General features: G+C 45.7%; 1 protein-coding gene across 1 annotated transcript in view; it reads right to left on the bottom strand.

Moving 5' to 3' along the window:
• ABCB11 (ATP binding cassette subfamily B member 11) overlaps positions 1–22,095 on the bottom strand; it is a 404,070-nt gene that overhangs the window by 17,751 nt on the left and 364,224 nt on the right. The window contains exon 28 of the mRNA XM_086948098.1: positions 20,847–20,993. Within this exon, the coding sequence (XP_086804224.1) occupies positions 20,847–20,993 (147 nt within the window). The remainder of the gene's footprint in view (positions 1–20,846; positions 20,994–22,095) is intronic.

The following is a 22,095-nucleotide window of genomic DNA, read 5'->3' as shown; positions in this document are numbered from 1 at the left end:
TAAGTTCATTTTATATTATTCTCTTTAGGCTGAATATAAATTATCATGTCATCGGCGAGAAATTTAAGCCTTGCCATGCCTTCAATGGGTGCCCTGATGTAAAAATTGTTACGAAGTTGAATTGCCAGAGATTCAATAAAAAAAGTAAACAGAATGGGTGAAAGGGGACATCCTTGATGAGTGCCTCTTTTAATCACAACTGACCCTGCCATCTTGGCTTGAGCGCCATTATATAAATTAGATAGATTCGAAAAACACTGGGAGGGAAAGCCAGACCTCTGAAGACAATGGAATAAGGCCTCCCAATTCGCCATATCGAATGCCTGTTCGGCATCGACCATCATGATTAGGCCTTTGATATGATTCATTGAAAAATAATCTATTGCCTCAATTAAAAATAGATGCTTGATGCCATTGATCGTCCTACTGTAAAGCTGCTTTGATCTACATGTATTAGCTGTGCAGCAGGCATTATATGAACCGCCCAGATCTTCGTAAACAATTTATAGTCCAAATTAAGCAGACAAATCGGCCTACATGAATGAACAATATTGGACTTTTATCTTTCTTAAGGAAAGAGACTATTGTTGCTTCTTGAAACATGGGAAGGATCTCACTCCCTCCTTTAATAAAACGAAACAGATCTACTAAAAAAGACACAAGCTCGCTTATAAAATTCTGTGGGAACACTATTGTTTTATTTTTTATTTTTTTTATTTTTTTTAAAAAACCTTTATTTTTCGATTTCACAGTACACAGCGTCTGCCTACAACCCAATCGGGCCGGCCGCTATGACAAACATCAGGATACCAGACAACACTACGTAGTGGTAAAGCCATAGATCGCAACACTTCGGTGCACTGGCATCAAACATCATAAGGAGAGGATCATTCAGGTTTTGTTTTATGATTTTGATGAAATGAGAACAAACAACACAAACTCTCACATGGTAGGAGCAATATCTGGGGTATGAGGTGGGGAGGAGGGGGAAGTCAATTGCTAAGAATGAACGACTACTATCAGGGGGCGGGGGGATGGCGAAAAGGATCACTAGGAAATTGTATTGGCCAGTCTATAGGAACGTCTATTACGGGGACGAAGGAATATCAGCAGTGTGCTCGAGTGGAGGGGTGCAGATATCTCCACGGTATTCATTCCACTGTGACCAAATCCTGCCCCACTTCCTGGGACGGCCCCAAGCCTCATAGACCGTCTTCTCCCGAAACATGCACCAGTCCATGTTTTCCTTCCAAGCAATTATCCCAGGGGGTCTATGGGAGCCCCAGAGTTGGGCTATGTCCCTCTTGGCAACCATGTTGCCAAGAGTGACCCAAAAGGCATGGGCGGCCGTACAATCCATAGGCTCCCAGACATTAAGCAGGGAACGTACTAGTCATATAAACTCGATGGAGGATCTTCAATTGCACAAAGCGAAGGCGAGCCGGAATAGCCACTTCTTTAGGGGAGGAAATCGCTATCTGCCAATCCTCATCGTCTAGTTCGAGGCCGTCCGCAGTCCAAGAGGCCCGAAGCCGCACCAGAAGATCAGCCCTGGTGTTAATAAGCTTCTTGTAAATCAAGGAAATTGTACTGTCCGGCACATGGGCGTCCAGAATCCGATCCTCAAGCAGAGACGACTGGGGGATCTCCGTCCCAGGAGGGAACACCGAGAGCAGGGCATGGCGCACCTGGAGGCATCGAAAATACTTCCTGTCGTCTAGCTGATACTCCATCTTAAGGGCCTCAAAGGACTTAACTGTGCCTTTGGACCGAAGATCCTCCATCTTGCTAATACCGATCATTTCCCATCTGTCAAACCCTTTCGTTCGCCACAGGCCGCCCAACCGCTCTGAGTCATACAATGGAGTCAGCCGTGCAATCCTATCACTCCAACCCGTAGCCACAGTCGCATCTCTCCACGCACGCACAGCGCATTTTGTGGGTCCAGTCGGAAGTCGGAGTGGCGCCTTCGAATACAAAGCCCTGTTGAAGTTGCCGCCCGGCAACAGTAATTTGTCCATAGCGAAGGCGGGAAGAGGGCCCGGGGAATAATTCACGTGATTGATCGCACTCAACTGTGAGGCCCAATAGTAACGCTTGATGTCCGGGAGGGCTATGCCACTATCGTACCATGGAAGCGTGAGTTTAGATAAGGAGATACGAGCCCGCCCGTCCCAAATCAATTGCCTCTGAAGTCCCTCAACCTCGCGAAAGTAGCGGGAGGGAACAGGATCAAAGAAATTCTGCAAGGCGTACAGAAATCTAGGAAGGGACATCATTTTGAAAAGGGCCGCACGTCCCAATGGGGACAAAGGCAAGCCACGCCACTGTTGAATGTCCCGTTTAAGGCGCCGGAGAGGAACATAGAGATTTCGGTCATATCGCACAGAGGGATCCAGGGAGATGAAAATTCCCAAATACTTGAACCCAGTCACTGCCACCTGGATCGGAAATCTACGGGGTAGCGGAGGCAGCTCCCCGCTATAACGTACACACACGACTTAGTCCAGTTAATAACGAGCCTCGAGTTCTTCCCAAATGAGGTAAGGACATCAAAGAGCACGTTAAGGGACTTCTGAGGGGAAGTAAAGTAAAGAAGAATATCGTCTGCGTAGACAGAGATGCGATCCTCAAGGTCCGGGGCCCACCGGATCCCCTTAATCGAAGGCTCCCATCGAAGCCACGCCGCCAGTGGTTCCAATGCCAAAGCAAAGAGGAGAGGAGAGAGCGGGCATCCCTGTCGGGTGCTGCGCCCCAGCGTGAACGATCCAGAGACTCTGCCGTTAACAACTACCTGGGCCAACGGACTTTCATACAGAAGGTGTACCCTCGCGATAAAGTTAGGGCCAAAACCAAACTTCGAGAGGGCCGCCCACAAATACGGCCACTCAATGGTGTCAAAGGCCATCGTGGCATCAAGTGAGGCCAAGATGGCGGGTTCAGTAAGGGTCCCAGCTCTCGCGAGAACACCGTGAAGTCTACGGAGATTGAGGGCCGTATTCCGATGAGGAATGAAACCGGACTGATCCGGAGGGATCAAGTCGCAAATAACTGTTAGTAAGCGATTAGCAAGGACTTTAGCCAGGATCTTAGGCTCGGCGTTGAGCAACGAAATAGGGCTATAAGAAGTGCAACGATCACGATGACAACTATAGTGGGCAAGCGCTGATCAAGGGGAAGGAGGCCAGGCTCAAAGGCATCAACGAACATATTGCGCAGATGGGTCGCCATCTTGTCAGGCCGGAGCTTATATAGCTCGATGGGTAGACCATTAGGCCCCATAGCCTTACCTGAACGCAAGGATCGTATGGCAGTTGCAACCTCATCCACCGTAATGGGCGCGTCCAGAGCGGACCTATCCTCCTCCGACACACAGGGCAACGCAATATCGCGCAGAAGCAAGTGGGAGTCAGCTTCGTCTCTATCACTCACCGATCGGTATACTGTTTGGAAATGGTCCACAAAGCATTCGACAATCTCCCCCGGATCAGACACGCATTCCCCAGCCTCACGGGTTATCACGGGCACCACACGATTCAGTCTCTCAGATTTATCCAACCATGCCAACAGCGTACTAGCCTTATCACCCACATCATAGAGCCTGCCCAGTTGATTCGTGCGCATTACCTTAGCAGCATCGGTCACCAGGGCCCTATAATCAGCCTGTTTCAGCGCTAAGGAGTGCAAGATTGCAGGGGTATCATCACCACCCAATTCACTTTCAAGCGAGGTAATTTCGGCCTCAAGGGCTAACAAGTTTTCCCTCTTGGCCTTCTTGTCAGCGGCAATAGAGGACAGTGCAGAACCCCTTATGACGGTCTTGAAGGCCTCCCACAAGGAAATAGGGTAAGAGACGGATCCCTCATTCTCATCAAAATAACAGTCAATAGCCTTGACAAGTTCCGAACGGAGCTGAGGATTCCTAAAGTGTCAAGGATGAAGGGGGGGACCCTACCCCCACAAAAGCCTCCCACCGAAACCTCAAGCATCAGGGGGGAATGGTCAGAGATACCCCTAGGAAGATGACGACCCCCACGCACCAAGGAGGTATGGGCAGTTAACATCAGAAAGTAATCAATCCTCGAGAGGCTGCCGTGTGCGCCAGAGTGGAAAGTGTATTGAGTTTGCGTGGGTTTCAACATCCGCCAGACATCCACTAACCCAAAAGTCTCAAGCAACTCAGTCAGCCACAACTGGGACGACGGCAAAACCCTGGGGGGCAGCCGGTCACACTCACCCGAAACCACCGAATTGAAATCTCCACCCATTATAAGGATACCATCCGGGAGCCCTAGGAGAGTCTTACCAAGATCGGCATAAGTGGTGGCCTGGAGTCCCGGGGGAACATAAACAGTGACAATTATGATCAGTTTCCCCTCCCACCGCCCCGAGACAGCAGCATATCGGCCCCGATCGTCAAGGGCGACCTCATCGATTTCAAGGGGCAGGGAGGACTTAACCATTATGCCAACCCCCCGGGAGCCGGATGTAAAGCCAGCATGCGCCACTAGTCGGTAGCCTCGTCGATCGAGGGCCTTACAGGCGTTCCCTATCAAATGGGTCTCCTGTAGCAGAACTATATCAGGGGAATGACGTCTAATAAATTGAAGCACAATACCACGCTTGATCCTGTCACCCAGACCATTATCGTTCCAAGACAGCAATTTCAAATCACCCCCCCCGTCCCAGCAGAGCCCCCGAACCACCCTCTCTCGAAACCCCAGAACAGAAGGATAAAGGTAAATGAGATGGTGTAATGGCTGCCTTTTTGCTGGCTCTCTGGAGAAGGAGAATGATGGAGAGTGACTCCAGCCTATCACCCCCATAGCATAGGGATTAGGACTATGGACAGGGACCCTGTCTTACATATATTAGGGCATTTTCGTGCCATTTTCCTTAAAGTAAGGCTTATGAATTTAAGTTAGGGGATAGATATATAAGTATTAGTTATGATTTGCTCATTTGCTAACATGCTGGGCTATTTTCTATGGAGCTATGTATATTGTGGGCTCCGTAGGCCTTAAACGAGACAGACTCCATTTTGCTTTCTGCCCGGTAGCCGAGAAGGCTTTCTAGGTCAAATGTAGTGTTTTAGTTTTAAGCTGTTGTTCGCTTGGAGAGAACCGGTTCAGGCTGACCCTTATCGAAGGAATGTATTTTTCTCCGCTCCGAAGACACAACTTCAGGCCGGCCGGCTGGGAAAGTGTCCTTGGTACGGGGAGGTACAAGAATTTGGTGGGCGGCAGGTTACTGGCCGTGAATTTCCATGAAGGAACGGGCTTTGATATTAGCGAAGGTGTTAGTCAGTTTATCAGTTAGTCCGTAGGCGGCATCTAGCCGTTAGCATCTCTGCCATTAATCATCTTATGGCGGACAGTCGCCATCTTTGAAGTCCGAGAAAGATTTAAGATCGAAACTCTCTGAGAAAGACTGAAGGAGAATTAGCGCGGAGCGCACTGCTACAGAGAGAGAGAGAGACGGTAGCTAATAACCAGCAAGGTTCCGGTGCCCTGGAGGGAAGCAGACGAGGTTGAGCCTAGCGGTGCAGACGTGTACTTGTGACGGCTGGGGTGTGACTGCAAGGCGAGCCAGGACACAGAGACGAGAAGGGGACCTAGATGACTGCCGAGTCCAGACTTCATATTAACCAGGTGACCTCCGTCCTTTTCCCACTTTAATCTTTACCTTTTCTTTGCAGAAGTTATGTTGCATAGTAATGTGATTTGTGTTTATTGTCAATAAATATCCTAATTCTTATAGAATTATCGTGTGCCTCGTGTTCTTGTTCAATCTCGGTAAATGCATCTTCTAGTCAGGAATTGTTTATGTGAGCGGATGTGAAATCCCGATCAGGTAAATGGTGATCGAACAAAGAGGAAGTGAGTGGACCTTTGATGCCGAGAATAGGAGGTACACTGCATAATTTGGAAACAGTACTCAAAGTTATTATTATAGTTTTACCCCGGGTAGGTAACTGAGACTTTGTCCCGATAACTGTTCATAGGAATGTGGTCGTCGTTGATATACGGCGTTAGTGAGAACACTGGGGAGGACTACCAGTGCCGATACCCACAGGATTGTGGCTTGAATAAGTGAGAGCGCTAGGGGGTCGAACTAGCGTGGAGATCGACAGGATTGTTGGTCGTTTGGAAACGGGAGCATTGGGTTAGGCAGGCCCATGTGTAGTCGCACCGGATTGTGCGCAATATCTGCCCTAGGGTAGACCGGTCTGGGTCGGGGCGGCCGCGAGACCAACCGATGTGAATAAGATATTGTAGAAAATCTATGTATGTGTATTGTTATTCCCCATCCTTAGGTGTGATTTGTATATATTTCTGTATATCTACCCATTGTGAGTATATTCTAAGGAGGGAAGGTGAGTACGTTTTGGCTGGGTTATAAGAGGCCCCTGGGGGCTGACCTCATCTAAGCGGAAAATCCGGCCATAACATCTGGCGTCACGAACTGTTTACGAAGCCTGTGTGCATTGTGTTGGTTTAATCTTGTTGATTTGCGCTCGGCTTATACGTATTGAATTTTGTTTATATTTATATATATAATTTTTTGCGTGTCGATATGTTTGTGAAAAAATCGTCGTCGGTTTTCAAGTTACCGATTCAGATTCCCGGCTGGGAATGTACCCCTTACGAGGCCTTGGCCCGTGAGTGGGCTGATTTTACTGGTTTGAGTGAAAATTGGTCTTCATGCTTGGAGCAGGCGGAGCCTGCCGATGTGGTATCGTGCTTGCAGAAAGCGCCAGTAGTGAAGGGTGATGAGCTTCCTATTTTAGGACGCAGAGGGTGGATTGTTCTTAATGCATACAGAATATTGCATGAGAAGTTTGTTCAGCTACAGAAGCGGTTTAAAGATATGGAAGGACAGTGTGTTGAATTACAGAATGCACATACTCTGTTGCGTTGTCAAAATAAATTGCTTGCCGACAAACTTGAGACATATCAGACCATTGCCGAAAGAGCTGCGGTCCGTATTGCACGATATAAGTATAAACATCGTCGTGGTCGTGTATCTACACGCAAAGTGCGTATGGTTGTAGCGAAAGCTGGAATGGATTGGAACCCCGATGAGTGGGACGGTAATATCTGGGATTCTCATACTTCTGACTCCTCGGCTGAGGAGGGTGACAAGCGCGAGTCTTCTCGCTCCGGACGTGATTGTAAATCTGCTTCGTGTACTGATATGGGTCCCGACACCGACCGTGCTCGTTCTTCCCGTTCGGATGACGTGGCTTGCACTGATTGTGCTACTAAATCTAAGACGCGGGCTTCCTCGGAAGCTCTTCCTGAAGTTTCTGCTCACCCTGTTTTTCGACGAAAATTACAACAAGCCCCTGGTAACCCGGGTGGTATAGCTTTAGATTGTATTGAAGATTTTACTCAGCAGGAGGTTAGTGACATTTTACAACGATTTCGACAACGGCCTGGTGAGGCCTTGCTTACCTGGATGGTGCGTCTTTATGAACTTGGCGCTGCCGGTATTATGCTTGATGCTGTTGATTGCTTACGATTTTGCTCTTTAAGTTCGGATTCTACAATTCAGGATCATTTTCGAAATTATAATGGTGCTGGTCAAATTACTTTGCTCCAGCTGGCGTCTGACGGCTGTAATCATAAATATCCAACTGAATCTGATTGGCCCACTGATGAGAAACCGTGGTACACTTTGCGCGATGCGTCGCAACGTTTGAAGGAGGAAATCATGAAAACGGCTATCTTTCTTAGTACTGCCGATAGGTTGTTGGATGGTCTTTTAACATCTTCTGTGCGCAATCGCATTATCCGTTCTTCTCCTGTTGCTTACAAGCAGGTCATGATGACTTTATTGATTAATCAAACTGGCAACCCTTTGTCTGCTGTGCTTGAGTCTGTTCGTCAGCTTAGTGAGCTGGGTGAATGGTTTAAACCTGAAAGACAATCTCGACCTGGGGGTCGTACTGGTGGTGACTATAAGTTCTCTAGACGTGACATGTTTCTTGCTCTCGTTGCTGATGGTGTCAAGAGGGAGGACATTGACGGTGAGCCTAACAATCGCTTATGGGACATGTTTCGCAAGCGTGGTTTGGATCGAAAGGAAGGTGCCCGTCGTGTGCGAAAGAATGAGTATGACCGTGGGTCGGATGACAGTGGTGATGAGAAGCGACGTGTGAATTCTGATCGCCGTGATGATCGGCGTTATGAACGTGATGGATCCCCTCGTCGTAGTGATGGGAGGGGGAGAGAGGATGACCGTGATAGGGGAAGAGATGGTTATTTTTCCAACAGACGTAAAGATGAAAGGAGTTATTCCCCTGACATGAGAAGGAGAGATGATCGTAACAGACTTTCTGACCGTAATTCTCAATTTTTTGAACGTGATACTAATCCATTTCGTACTGGAGATGGATATGAACAGGATGTTTTGGTACCAAAGAAATCTGAGAGCATTTACCCTGATTTGTCTTGGCTCGCAGAACGCGGGAAAACTGACTAGGAAATAGGTCAAGCTCCGGTACACAGGTGGGCTCACAGAGATAACAGACCCTATGTAGATATTGAGATTTTTTGGAAACATCGTAATATCCAAAGGGCCCGAGCATTGGTTGATACTGGGGCGGAGGCCACTTTAATTCATGGTAAGTCGAGAAAATTTCATGGACAGTCTTTTACGATTACTGGTTTGGGTGGTAAAGAGACACCCGCAGTTCAAACTGCTCTCGACATTAAAATTGGTAGGATTCCTCGTAGAGAATACTCTGTGTTGGTTGTCCCACTTTTGGAATTCATAATTGGAATTGACATTTTGAAAGGAATGACTTTACATTTGGATGATGGTTGTTATCAATTTGGAACTAGACAGTACATTTCGACCAGACCCGTACGGGTTGGCCGCTTACGCATGCCACCTATTAAAATACCTTTAGCCACGAAAGTGATTTCGCAAAAGCAATATCGTATCCCAGGTGGTCATGAGGAAATTTCTGCTACTATTCAGGATTTGGTTGACGCGGGAGTCATAACTCCGGTCACATCTGCTTGGAATAATCCTGTTTGGCCCGTGCGCAAAACTGACAATTCTTGGCACATGACTGTTGATTATCGAGAATTGAATAAACACACACCTAAATTGGCTGTTGCAGTGCCTGATATTGTCACGCTAATTCAGAGAATTCAAAAGCATCCAGGTACGTGGTATGCTTCTATCGACATTGCTAATGCCTTCTTTTCAATCCCGATTGCCCCTGAATGTCAGGAACAGTTCAGTTTTACATGGAATGGACGTCAAATGACGTTCCGGAGTCTTCCTCAAGGCTATGTACACAGTCCTACAATCTGTCACCGGCTGGTGGCGGAGCATTTGTCTGAAGTGCCCATGAATCCTCGAATTCAAGTCTGTCATTATATTGACGACATTTTGATTCAAGGTGAAACGCAAGATTTGGTACAGTCCCATTTAGATCAGATCATTGACTGTTTGCGAGCGAAAGGCTGGGAAATTAATCCTGACAAATTACAAGGTCCATCCCAGAATGTGAAATTTTTAGGAATTAATTGGCATGAGGGCCACAGAGAGGTGATTCCACAGGTTAAACGAAAAATACTTGATTTTGCTGTTCCCAGAAACAGGAAAGAAGCTCAATGCTTTATTGGTTTGTTTGGATTTTGGCGTCAGCATATTCCCCATTTGAGTCAAATCTTAGCTCCACTGTATCGAGTCACTCGTAAAAAGAATGCGTTTGAATGGGGTGAACCTCAACAGACTGCTTTTAATTTGGCTAAAGAAGCTATTCAGTATGCTTTGGATTTGTGGCCCGTGAATGAAGGTGATGTGGATCTGAATGTGTCAGTGGAAGGGCTGTATGCCAATTGGAGTTTGTGGCAAAAGCAGGGCAGACAAAAAGTGCCATTAGGTTTCTGGACCAAAAAGTTACCGGAGGCTGGCGAGCGTTACTCTCCCTTTGAAAAACAATTACTTGCTTGTTTTTGGGCTCTGGTGGATACCGAGCAATTGACCATAGGACATGCTGTAATCTTGAGGCCCGAAATTCCCATTATGCAGTGGGTTTTGAGTTCACCGAAGTCCCATCGAATTGGACATGCTCAGGAGGCTAGTGTGGTTAAATGGAAATGGTACATTCAGGACAGGGCACGTGTGGGTCCGAAAGGTGTGGCGGTGTTGCATGAGCGAGTGGCGCAGGCGCCCTCCAATGAGACTGAAAGTGAGTGTTCGGTTCCCGTGGTGCAGGAGTCTCCCGTGAAGTGGGGTAAATCATTTGATGATCTGTCCGTGGAGGATAGAAAACATGTGTGGTTTACGGATGGTTCAGCGAAATTCATTGGTGACAAGAGACATTGGAAGGCTGTTTCTTATAACCCGATCACGCAGAAATTGTTGAGCACAACTGGAGATGGTAAGAGTAGCCAATATGCTGAACTCTATGCAGTTTACCAAGTTTTGAAACAGGAACTACCTGGCACATGTCATATTTTCACTGATTCCTGGTCCACTGCGAATGGACTGGCGGTATGGTTACCAACATGGTATTCTCATAATTGGGAATTACATTCCAAGGAATTGTGGGGTAGAGAATTGTGGCAAGAAATTTGGGAGTTGCTCCCGCAGAGTACTGTAACAATCTTTCACGTGGATGCTCACACTTCAATTGACTCCCTTGACAAATTTTTCCATAATATTGCAGATGAAAAGTCTAAAATTGCTGAGGCAGTGGTGGACATGCAGGATTCTGATTTGGCGGGATTGGCGAAGTGGGCCCATCAGAAAGCAGGACATTTTGGAGAGAAAGCCACTAGCAGGTGGGCTGCCGATAGAGGAATTCATATTCCTTTTTCCTTGATAAAAGATGTCATTTTACATTGTCCCCTTTGTCAACATTCTAGGAAAAAAGAGGTGCCTCAGATTGTTCGAGGCCACTTGCATCGAGGTAAATTGCCCGCTCAAATCTGGCAGATTGACTATATCGGTCCGCTCCCTATGAGCAGAAACTGTCAATATATTTGTACTGTGGTTGACACTTATAGTGGCCTTTTGGTCGCTTTCCCTTGTAAGAACGCTACCCAAGTGAATACCATTAAAACACTGGAACTAATTATTCTGTACTATGGTGTCCCATTCCAAATTCAATCAGATAATGCATCTCACTTTCGTGGAAGATAATATTGATTGGGTGTTTCATATTCCATATTACCCACAGGCTTCGGGACTGATTGAGAGAGTGAATGGCTTGTTGAAAGAACAGTTGCGCAAGTTAACTGATGACCGTTACAGCCAGTGGAGAGATGTTTTACTTCAAGCTTTACTGATTCTCAATAATCGCCCTTTGTTACATGCTGAATCTCCTTTAATGCGTTTGTTTCCTCCAAATGTTGATGCAAAACCAAATTCTGTATCGAACACTGTCATGTATTGGGAAATTACCCCCGGTGCTTTGGCTCCATGTAGAGCGACCCCAGGTTCCGCAGGCCTCGACCTGCATGCTTTAAATGATGCTAAATTTCCAGGAAAGGATCGAATCATTGTTGAAACTGGCATTGGTGTCTGTATACCTGCCGGTAGTTTTGGATTGATTGCCCCTAGATCTGGCCTGGCCCTGAAAGGTGTACAAGTGCTCGGTGGAGTAATTGACAGTGACTATCAGGGAGAGATTAAGGTTCTCCTGCTTAATAGCAGTGAGACTGATTTGTTTATTAAAAAGTCTGACCGTGTTGCTCAGTTACTGATTATGCCTGTCTTCAGTGGTGAGATCAAAAAAGGCTCTGCCCCAACATTGCTAACTGTGCGAGGACAAAAAGGCTTCGGATCATCTGATCTTCCTGGAGCTAAGATATGGGTGCAATCGCCTAAAAATCCTCCTGAACAGGCTGATATTATTGCGACCGGTCATGACAACACCGTTTTGGTGATGAAGCCAGGGCAAGATGGCTGGGAAGCTGTCCCAGCTGATAAATGTTACTTACGAGAATGATTAAGGCCTGTGTTTGTATTCTTTCAGATCATTCTCTGGACTGCTGCTGCGGGATGTGTCGGCGCTGGACTCCTTTTGGCCTGCTATGCCGGGAGAGGAGAGGATCCACCGACGCCGGTTGATGGGATAATCCGAGGCCCGCGGTCTGCGTGGGCAACGTCGACTCATTTTTGGATTACACTCGCAAAGCGGGTGACGAACTCTCCACATTTCTGTCTTGCGCCCATGAACTCCGTCACGGACATTTTAGCGACCTGTTTGGTTGCTGTCCCTGCATCCACTGAGACTTTATGTCATATTTTTAATATATCTAATGCCCGACCTAATGTTATTCTGGGCGACTTTGCGGCCCATGAATTTTGTCCCTCATGTACTGCTCTTCCAGACCTTGATGTCCCTATTCATTCCCGCATTACTACTTTTAATATTACCCCTGGAGACCTATGTTTCATCATGACTTGTGACCCTAAAGCTATTACTGAGTGCTTGAAGCTGAAGCTCCAAGCCGCTACTTCCTTTTCAGCTCATCAACGTTTGTTATGTTCAAAGAGACTTCCGAATTCATGTCTTTCAGTTAAAAATAATATGACCTGTAAACGTTTATTAGTAGCCACTAGCCATTATCGTTCAATGCTATTGCCAGCTGGATGGCTCTTTTCCTGTGGGAATTCATCTTGGCCCTATATTCCTGCGAATATTTCTGGTGGCCCATGTGCCATCACTAGATTGAGTTTGCTAATGTTTTCCTCACATCCTACTTCACATTCCCGTATTGTACGTGATTCTATGTCATTGCATGAGGATTGTGATTCCTCTGTTCATCTCTATTCCAGATCAGAATATCTTGGTTTAGCTTTTTCTATTATTGGAGTGCCTGCATTGGCCGTTTATAATGCCAAAACAATCGGCAAAATGGCCTGCTGGATGGTTAAGTCCATTAACCAAACATCTACTGTTTTATCTGATCTCTTATTGGACGCCCAAGGTGAACGTAGGGCTATTTTGCAGAACAGGGCCGCCATTGATTATCTTTTGTTGAAACATGGACATGAATGTTCTGATTTTGAAGGTCTGTGCTGTTTTAATTTGTCTGACCATTCTAAAGCTATCCAATCCCATATTGACAAACTCCACGACTTGACTGCAGAAATTAGACAACATATAGATCAGGGTTTCTTTGACTGGCTTTTTAATTGGCTGCCTGACCTGCATTCCTTACGACAGATTTTAGGGGGAGATATTGTCGCTATTTGTGTCCTGATAGCTATTTGTTGCTTTATTCAATGCATCCCTTCCCTGCTCCAATTTTTTAGACTTAGTAAGGGTCGTAGATCAGTTGGTTTTGTTTCATATTATTTTTCTACTGATGTTAGCTCTATTTAGTTTGTGGTTAATAGACTGGAGTCAAGGGGTGTAATGTAATGGCTGCCTTTTTGCTGGCTCTCTGGAGAAGGAGAATGATGGAGAGTGACTCCAGCCTATCACCCCCATAGCATAGGGATTAGGACTATGGACAGGGACCCTGTCTTACATATATTAGGGCATTTTCGTGCCATTTTCCTTAAAGTAAGGCTTATGAATTTAAGTTAGGGGATAGATATATAAGTATTAGTTATGATTTGCTCATTTGCTAACATGCTGGGCTATTTTCTATGGAGCTATGTATATTGTGGGCTCCGTAGGCCTTAAACGAGACAGACTCCATTTTGCTTTCTGCCCAGTAGCCGAGAAGGCTTTCTAGGTCAAATGTAGTGTTTTAGTTTTAAGCTGTTGTTCGCTTGGAGAGAACTGGTTCAGGCTGACCCTTATCGAAGGAATGTATTTTTCTCCGCTCCGAAGACACAACTTCAGGCCGGCCGGCTGGGAAAGTGTCCTTGGTACGGGGAGGTACAAGAATTTGGTGGGCGGCAGGTTACTGGCCGTGAATTTCCATGAAGGAACGGGCTTTGATATTAGCGAAGGTGTTAGTCAGTTTATCAGTTAGTCCGTAGGCGGCATCTAGCCGTTAGCATCTCTGCCATTAATCATCTTATGGCGGACAGTCGCCATCTTTGAAGTCCGAGAAAGATTTAAGATCGAAACTCTCTGAGAAAGACTGAAGGAGAATTAGCGCGGAGCGCACTGCTACAGAGAGAGAGAGAGACGGTAGCTAATAACCAGCAAGGTTCCGGTGCCCTGGAGGGAAGCAGACGAGGTTGAGCCTAGCGGTGCAGACGTGTACTTGTGACGGCTGGGGTGTGACTGCAAGGCGAGCCAGGACACAGAGACGAGAAGGGGACCCAGATGACTGCCGAGTCCAGACTTCATATTAACCAGGTGACCTCCGTCCTTTTCCCACTTTAATCTTTACCTTTTCTTTGCAGAAGTTATGTTGCATAGTAATGTGATTTGTGTTTATTGTCAATAAATATCCTAATTCTTATAGAATTATCGTGTGCCTCGTGTTCTTGTTCAATCTCGGTAAATGCATCTTCTAGTCAGGAATTGTTTATGTGAGCGGATGTGAAATCCCGATCAGGTAAATGGTGATCGAACAAAGAGGAAGTGAGTGGACCTTTGATGCCGAGAATAGGAGGTACACTGCATAATTTGGAAACAGTACTCAAAGTTATTATTATAGTTTTACCCCGGGTAGGTAACTGAGACTTTGTCCCGATAACTGTTCATAGGAATGTGGTCGTCGTTGATATACGGCGTTAGTGAGAACACTGGGGAGGACTACCAGTGCCGATACCCACAGGATTGTGGCTTGAATAAGTGAGAGCGCTAGGGGGTCGAACTAGCGTGGAGATCGACAGGATTGTTGGTCGTTTGGAAACGGGAGCATTGGGTTCTGCAGGCCCATGTGTAGTCGCACCGGATTGTGCGCAATATCTGCCCTAGGGTAGACCGGTCTGGGTCGGGGCGGCCGCGAGACCAACCGATGTGAATAAGATATTGTAGAAAATCTATGTATGTGTATTGTTATTCCCCATCCTTAGGTGTGATTTGTATATATTTCTGTATATCTACCCATTGTGAGTATATTCTAAGGAGGGAAGGTGAGTACGTTTTGGCTGGGTTATAAGAGGCCCCTGGGGGCTGATCTCATCTAAGCGGAAAATCCGGCCATAACAGATGGTACCACATGAGAAAACATACAATAAAACAAAAAACAAAACAACCCCACCCTCCACCCCCAACCAACAACCTGTTACAACACCCCCCACCCTGCACCCCTGCTGACTAAGAAGCCACCCCAAACTGCAGTGTGCCTGTCGCCCCTTCATAAAACTCTACACAAACAACCCCTGAGGAGGAAGGGAGAGACAGTCCCACCCCGCCCCACCCCCGGGCCTAAGCAGTAAGAAAATATAAACAATACTCTGTCGGTAAATGCGACCCAGAACCGGACCTCCGGAACCAAAATGTCACTCCTGTGCCGATGCACCTCCGTCCGCGCCTCCGGGGCCTCCACTCCCGGTGTCTTCTTTGGGCAATGAGTCTAACCAGTCGCCAACACTGTCCGGTCGGTCAAAAAAGAAAGTACGTTCTTGGTACTCGATGCGAAGGCGAGCTGGAAACAGCATCGCATACTTAAGTCCCAAGTCCCGCAATCGACGTTTCACTCCCTGGAATCCCGTCCGTTGCCGCTGCACTTGAGGAGTGGAATCAGGGTAAATAGAAATGGAGCTGTTCTCGAATTTCAGTGGGCCATGCCTACGAGAGGCCTGAAGGATAGCGTCCCTATCCCGAAAGTGGAATAGCCTAGCGATAATAGGCCTCGGGGGAGCCCCCGGCTTGGTCTGTCCACCCGGGAAGCGGTACACACGCTCAACTGCAAAGAACTTACTGAGGCCTGCGGGAGCAAGATGGGTCACAATTAAGTCCTCGACCAATAGATCCACAGAAGTAGCACCACTGTCCTCAGGTACCCCAACCAAGCGAATGTTATTCCGTCGGGCCCTATTGTCGTACTCCTCCAGACGTCTGGCCAGTAGATCATGCGATGACCGCAGGTTGCCGATCTCCGATTGCGCGTCCGCCATGTCGGTAACATGACTGGAGGCCTTAAGGTCCAAGGCTTTGACCCTCTCATTGGTCTTAGCCAAGTCCGCTCTAATGAGGGTGACATCAACCGCCACCGTGTCAATCTTCGATACAATGGCCTCGTACTGTTGTCCCATGTCCGTCTTGATCCCAGCGATGGGGGCCATGAGATCTTGGAGGGATACCTCCGATGTCGCCACCAGGTCCGTCCTCGGGTCCTCAAGACTACGGCCAGCAGCACTGGGGGAGCCTTTCGGTTGTGTGTAGCGGTCCATAACGTTGGGCTGGACCGAGCCCCCACGAGTCGGCACCTTTGTTTTGCGCTTCTCAGTATCGAGTTTAGTCGCCATATTGGAATCAGCGCCCCGAAGGGTCTTCCTGGACCTGGTGTAAATGGCAGCGATCTGCAGGTCACCAAAGCAGCACTTCTGCGAAGAATTGTAGCCTGTGAGACCTGGGTTATGGTCAGAAAGCACAGCGGGTCAGGCTACCATGGTCAGGAATGAGGAGTACGTCCTAGGCAGTCAGCTCGGAGATAGAAGGAAAACCGAAAGTGAAAGTGACAGTGGCACCGCTGGAGCAGATGTCCGGCGACCGTTGTTGTTGAGTTACGTCTCGGCCATCCAGAGCAGTAGAGACCCCGGTCCCGTCCGGGGTTAGGCCAGAAAACGTATGACGACGTAGAAATGGTTCCCGAAGTCCGATCTCAGCCCTGAAAGGTGCAGCAGGATCAGCAGAAGTAGAACTTCAAGAGCCCATCAAAATAATCAGGATATCGGAAGGATAGATAGATGAGGGCGGCGCGGGTCTCGGGAGCTCTCTGCTCACGCGACCATCTTGGATGCCCGCGTAGCTCCTCATCGAACACTATTGTTTTTGATGTGTTTTATCTAGGAACCCGATCAATATTGTGACCTTATGCCCCTATACGACTATAATCAATAAATATCCCTATAATGGCATAATAATCAGAGTCATATTTCAGTAACTCGCCTCTGCAGTCCATGACACAGCAGAAGCCACTTCCTTAGATTCCTAGAGAACACACCGAGTTCTTTCGACACACCAAACCCCCAGCAACCTGGGAAAGCCCAGCTTGCTTTGTTTTGATTAGTAATAGAACTCCTGCGAGCACTGTAAGAACGACCAGTTCTTAGTGACATCTTTATTGACGTCTTATGTCCAAAACCTACGTCAAACTCGGCACCTTTCAGGTATAAATATACCAACGTTGCCTTAAGCAAACACACGGGGGTGGTGAATACTGGAGCAGAACAGCTGTCCCCTTGAAGTAAGCCCAGCAGATGCGAGAAGCCCACAGACGCTGCCCCTCCTCTTTGACGCGCTGAGAAAGACGCTGTCTTTTCTCCTGCCAAGAAAATCCAGCTCCGGCGTTTCCAGCCTACCCTTGCGGGTGACTGGGATATCGGGTCCTGAGAGGGAGATACCAGACCTCCTACATTCTATTCCAGAGGTACGGTGCTGACTAAACCCTTAGAGAGAATTCTTGAATCAAACTCTTGGCAAAACCAACTTAACTTAAACTGCTACTTACTTACTTCACTTCCTCCCACGTATTAGGCTTAGGTCAGGTACACCGGGGTAGGCATAGTTAGAAGAACCAGTTGAGGTTGTTAGCCAATGTATATATGAATGTATATATTTTTTTCATTTTAACTATCTTATGGCTAAGAAACCATATCAATACTTTTACAGTATTATTTCGTAATACTCCTTTTACTGTACGCACTTTTCATTATAACAAGTCTTGCAATTGTGGCAATTCATTTCTCTTGCATGAGAAAGAAACCTGCTCAATAAATAATATATTTTATTGAAAATGCCCGTCTCTCTATTCTCTGCACCCTGGTGAAATTATATCTGCACAACTGACTGAGTGAAATAGCTGTCTATTGTTTCACACGACTCTAGAGATTGACTCTTATTCTGGGGAGCAAAGTTGTCATGTTTATGCGGTTGGCGGACGCTGAATCCCTTCTTGTCTGAGCCAGGGAAGCTGATCACTTCCTATTCAGTCAAGAAAGTTTCCAGTGACCTCTGAGCTAGCTGGCGCAAACCTAAATTAAGTCTAACATAGTCAGTAGAGACCTAGAAGACCTCAGTCCTACGTCTACACTACTGTTTATGTTATTCCAATGCGCAGGGCCTATAGGGAAAATAGGAACTACACTACATTTTCACATGCTTTGGGATTAGGCATTTGCTTCAAAGCATGTTCAATCTCGGTGGGTGGTATGGGCTCCAAATTTAACTGGAAGAGTGACTCGGATAAATGAGGAAGAGGCATGTTCTCATAGTACTGTTGTTCCGAACTCTTGTGGACCAAGCCAGGAACTTGCCAGTGTGCTGATTTTACTCATATATTTTCTGTTGAAGGCTATTCAAATTCTTTATTTCTTCTAAAATAAAGAAGTCTCTAAGATTTTGTTTTGCCGTTTCTACTTGGTCAACCACAGGCTTCATTCCTCCACTTCACTCCCTAGCACCAATGGCACTAACAAATGCTTACTGGAGACTCGCTGTCTGCTGAGAACCATCTTTTCTTTGACTTCTTTTTGTATGCTATCACTCTCCCTCTTACAGTTGCCTGAAGAGCTTCCCAAATTGAAAATAAAGAGGCCAATTTCTGATTAATAATAAAAAAGACTCAGCAATGAACTGTTTGGAGAGCGACGATCTATCCAGTTGCCGTCTTGGTCTGTTCCTATGATTTAAACGTATCACTATTGCTTGCTAGACTACGGAATGATCTGAAAAGCATTAGCCCTAATTTCGGACTGCCACCTATTTAATGATTTTGAAACTAAAAAGCAATCAATTTGAAGGCTGTTCTAAATCTATGAGAAAAACATGTATATTGTTTGGTTACTGGGTGGTCCTCTCTACAGGGATCCACTAGCTGAAAGTTTGACTTAAAGGCTCGTATTTTATTTTTTTTCATTCTGGGTTTAAGCTGTTGTTTATTATTATTTGAGGTGTCTTTGGCCAGATTCAGATACAATTAAAATCCCCACCATAGATCAAAGACCCAGATGCTCCCAAGGCAATATCAAAAATCTCTAAAAGGGAGTTTGTCTCATCAGTTGTAGTACCATATTAATTGATTAAATATAAGTCTTGACAACTAGTTGTTACGTTGACCCAAAACTACCCTCCGAATAGATCCCAAATCATTTTCCTCAAAGCCCAGTCAATGCTACTTCCTAAAATAATTGCAACTCCACTTACTGCCGCCTGTGCATATGCAAATAAATGTGTGAGAAAATCTTCTGGGGATTGACTGCTTTGGAGTATTACTTTTTAAATGCGAATCTTGTACGAAAAGAAACTCTGGCAAAAGAGATACCAACCAACCCATTAAGCTGCTACATTTGTTTTGTTTGCTAGTCCGTTGACATTACATAAGAGGATCCTAAATTTATTTTCTCCAAAGACATCATCATAGAAACAATACATTATAGCATTTAGCACCCTTCTTGTTGCTGAGCCCACAGGTTACAGATTTTACCACCACTTTTTGTCCTGAATATATCTGCTCTTTTTTCCAAATACAACAGTGCTCTCCTCTCCACCCTAACTGCCCTCCCTCTAAGCCCCCTATGTACCGCCCCGTGCCCCAAGCAGACACCCACCCCTAATGGGAGGGGAAGAGCCCACCATACCCCTCTCATTGAAAACGTATCTAAGTTTGGTGCCATGACATTGTACCCTTGCCCCCTCCCACATCGACAATCTTGAAAATATCAACATTGATTACCTGAAAAAAGAAAATAGAGATAAAAAAGACCCCCCCCCAATATCCTCAATAACCATCTCTTTCCCTTCACTGTGTTTTGGGAAACCTGGTGCAAATACTCTTGAGCTTCGACACCTTAGAAAACAGATGAAATTGCCCTTTCTAGAGAACCTTTTTTGGTCTTTAACACACATCAGCAAAGAGAGCAACCAGGACCTTCTTCAGGGCAATCATTTAAAAACGCTTCTTAGAATTCTTGAAAAAGGTTGCTGCTAGTTAGGTAATGGAATAGCTCAGTCTGTTTATTGTTTCAATCTTCGTTTGTTGATTCCCTAGAGAATGCTTTGCAGGAGGTAAAAGTGTGATAGGTGCAGATAGGTTGGCTGAGATATTTTAAGGTGATTTAGAGATTGCTTTGTTGTTCCTTTTTTCATATATGAACCCTGTGTGTGCTTCATGCTGGATCTATTGACTAGTGTATAGCTATCTCAATGGTCAGGCTCTTTGTTGACCCCATTCCATTGCTGAATTGAAGGTATTAAAAGAAGGCGTAAGCTAGGACTGGATTTAGATCTTGGCGGTTGCAATGGTGACGGATATCCAGTCTAACCGAAATATAAATCCCATTGGATATAATGAGTTTTACATTTCAGTGGACGAGAAGATATCCTTCACCGCTGTGATGGAGTAACCCTTCTGCCAAGATCTAAATCAGGCCCATAGTCTGCAATAAAGGTAGTTTGAAGAATGTCAGTATAGTGAGACAGCTTTCAGGTGCAGAATCAGAGCCGGTTGTTTAAAAGGCAGAGTTAACAAAGAAGACGGAACTAGGAAGAATCTTGGTATTATGATGTGTCAGTGTCAGAAATTACGTATCTCTCTAAATAAACAACAATGTGTCTTATTCAGCTATAAAAAAAATCTCATTACCTATTGCTGAAGGTAGAGTGCACTTAGAAAAATGTATTGTGCCTGACAATCTGCTAGTTCATAGCACTTGAGTGTATGGAATATTTATGGGACAGCAAGAGATAGATGCCATAAAGTAAGGGTGTCATGTTCTTCAATTGTAAAAGCACTGACCTGTTCACTTTCAGTGTCTAGCGCAGAGGTTGCTTCATCCAATAGTAAGATTTTAGGATCTCTGACAATTGCACGAGCTATAGCAATCCTTTGTTTCTGACCACGAGATAACTGAGATCCATGTGCCCCGACGTTGGTGTTATATTTCTGAAAAACAGTTTAAATGGTTCCATTACTAGTGCTATCTTTTTCACATTCAATAAACATTCTCAACTGAACATGTCCCCAGCAGGTATGAAACTACTTTAGATTCCATAAATACGAGACAATAATGGAAGATTGCATTGTTTGTACTTTTGACATTTTTGGTATTTCACAGTCCAGATCCTGCACTGACCTCCATTGACAGTAGATGATAGTGTGACATTATCTCCTACAATGCTTCCCACAAACTATCCACGAACAGATACCTTGACAACTTTTAAATTATTCTTTCTACAGTTCAATAATTCGGCATGTGATACCACTGAAAGCTCATTAACCCCTAGCTAAATTCATCTAATTACGTCAATGGATCACACACATTTCAGGGACTCTATAGTAAATTCTAAGAAGCTATTTACAAAAGGCTGCATAAGAGAACCCCTACCACAATTCTCGATGGAATGCACATCCTTTGAAATTCACCACCAGCAACCCCCTAAATATCCCATAGATATTCACTCCATACAAAAACTCCTATGCTGCTGGGTCCATCTCTCAAACCGTTTCTCTGGCTGATCTTTCTGTGCATTGTTCTGAGTGAGAATCTGGAGTCCACTGCAAGAGTAGCCATTTCCCATGCTGGTCTTTCAATACTTGTTTATTTGTTGGTGCCTTCATCTGGGTCACTTTCCTGATATCCTTCTATACAAGATTTCAAAGTAGTGGTGTCTGGAAAGGGATGCTTTTATCTTCCTTCCGAGATAAGGGCTATACTCAGGCAGTAGCTTATTAGGAAAGGGTTTTGATTTAAATAGGAATTGTAACAGTAAGTGGTTGAACACTTTGTTTCTATGATTTACCATTAGTTTCAGCCTGAAATGCAGAAGCCAGTCATTCTGTGGGCCAATCCTTTTAATCTTACTTGAGAGAATCGACCTTCAAAGTGCATTACACATCCTCATAAAAGGGCTGTTTTTAAAACATTTCACCTGTGTATGACAACTGGTCTGGTCTTTAAGCTGCGATAGATGCCAACAGCTACAAGAAGGCCAACAACACCTAGTACATATTTACATAAGTGGTCGGGCAGATCTCCTATCAGATC

Source organism: Lissotriton vulgaris, unplaced genomic scaffold (assembly GCF_964263255.1).
Source record: "Lissotriton vulgaris unplaced genomic scaffold, aLisVul1.2 SCAFFOLD_1578, whole genome shotgun sequence".
NCBI lineage: Eukaryota > Metazoa > Chordata > Amphibia > Caudata > Salamandridae > Lissotriton > Lissotriton vulgaris.
Note: the sequence above shows the minus strand (reverse complement) of the source record. Positions and strands in the feature narration are given on the sequence as shown.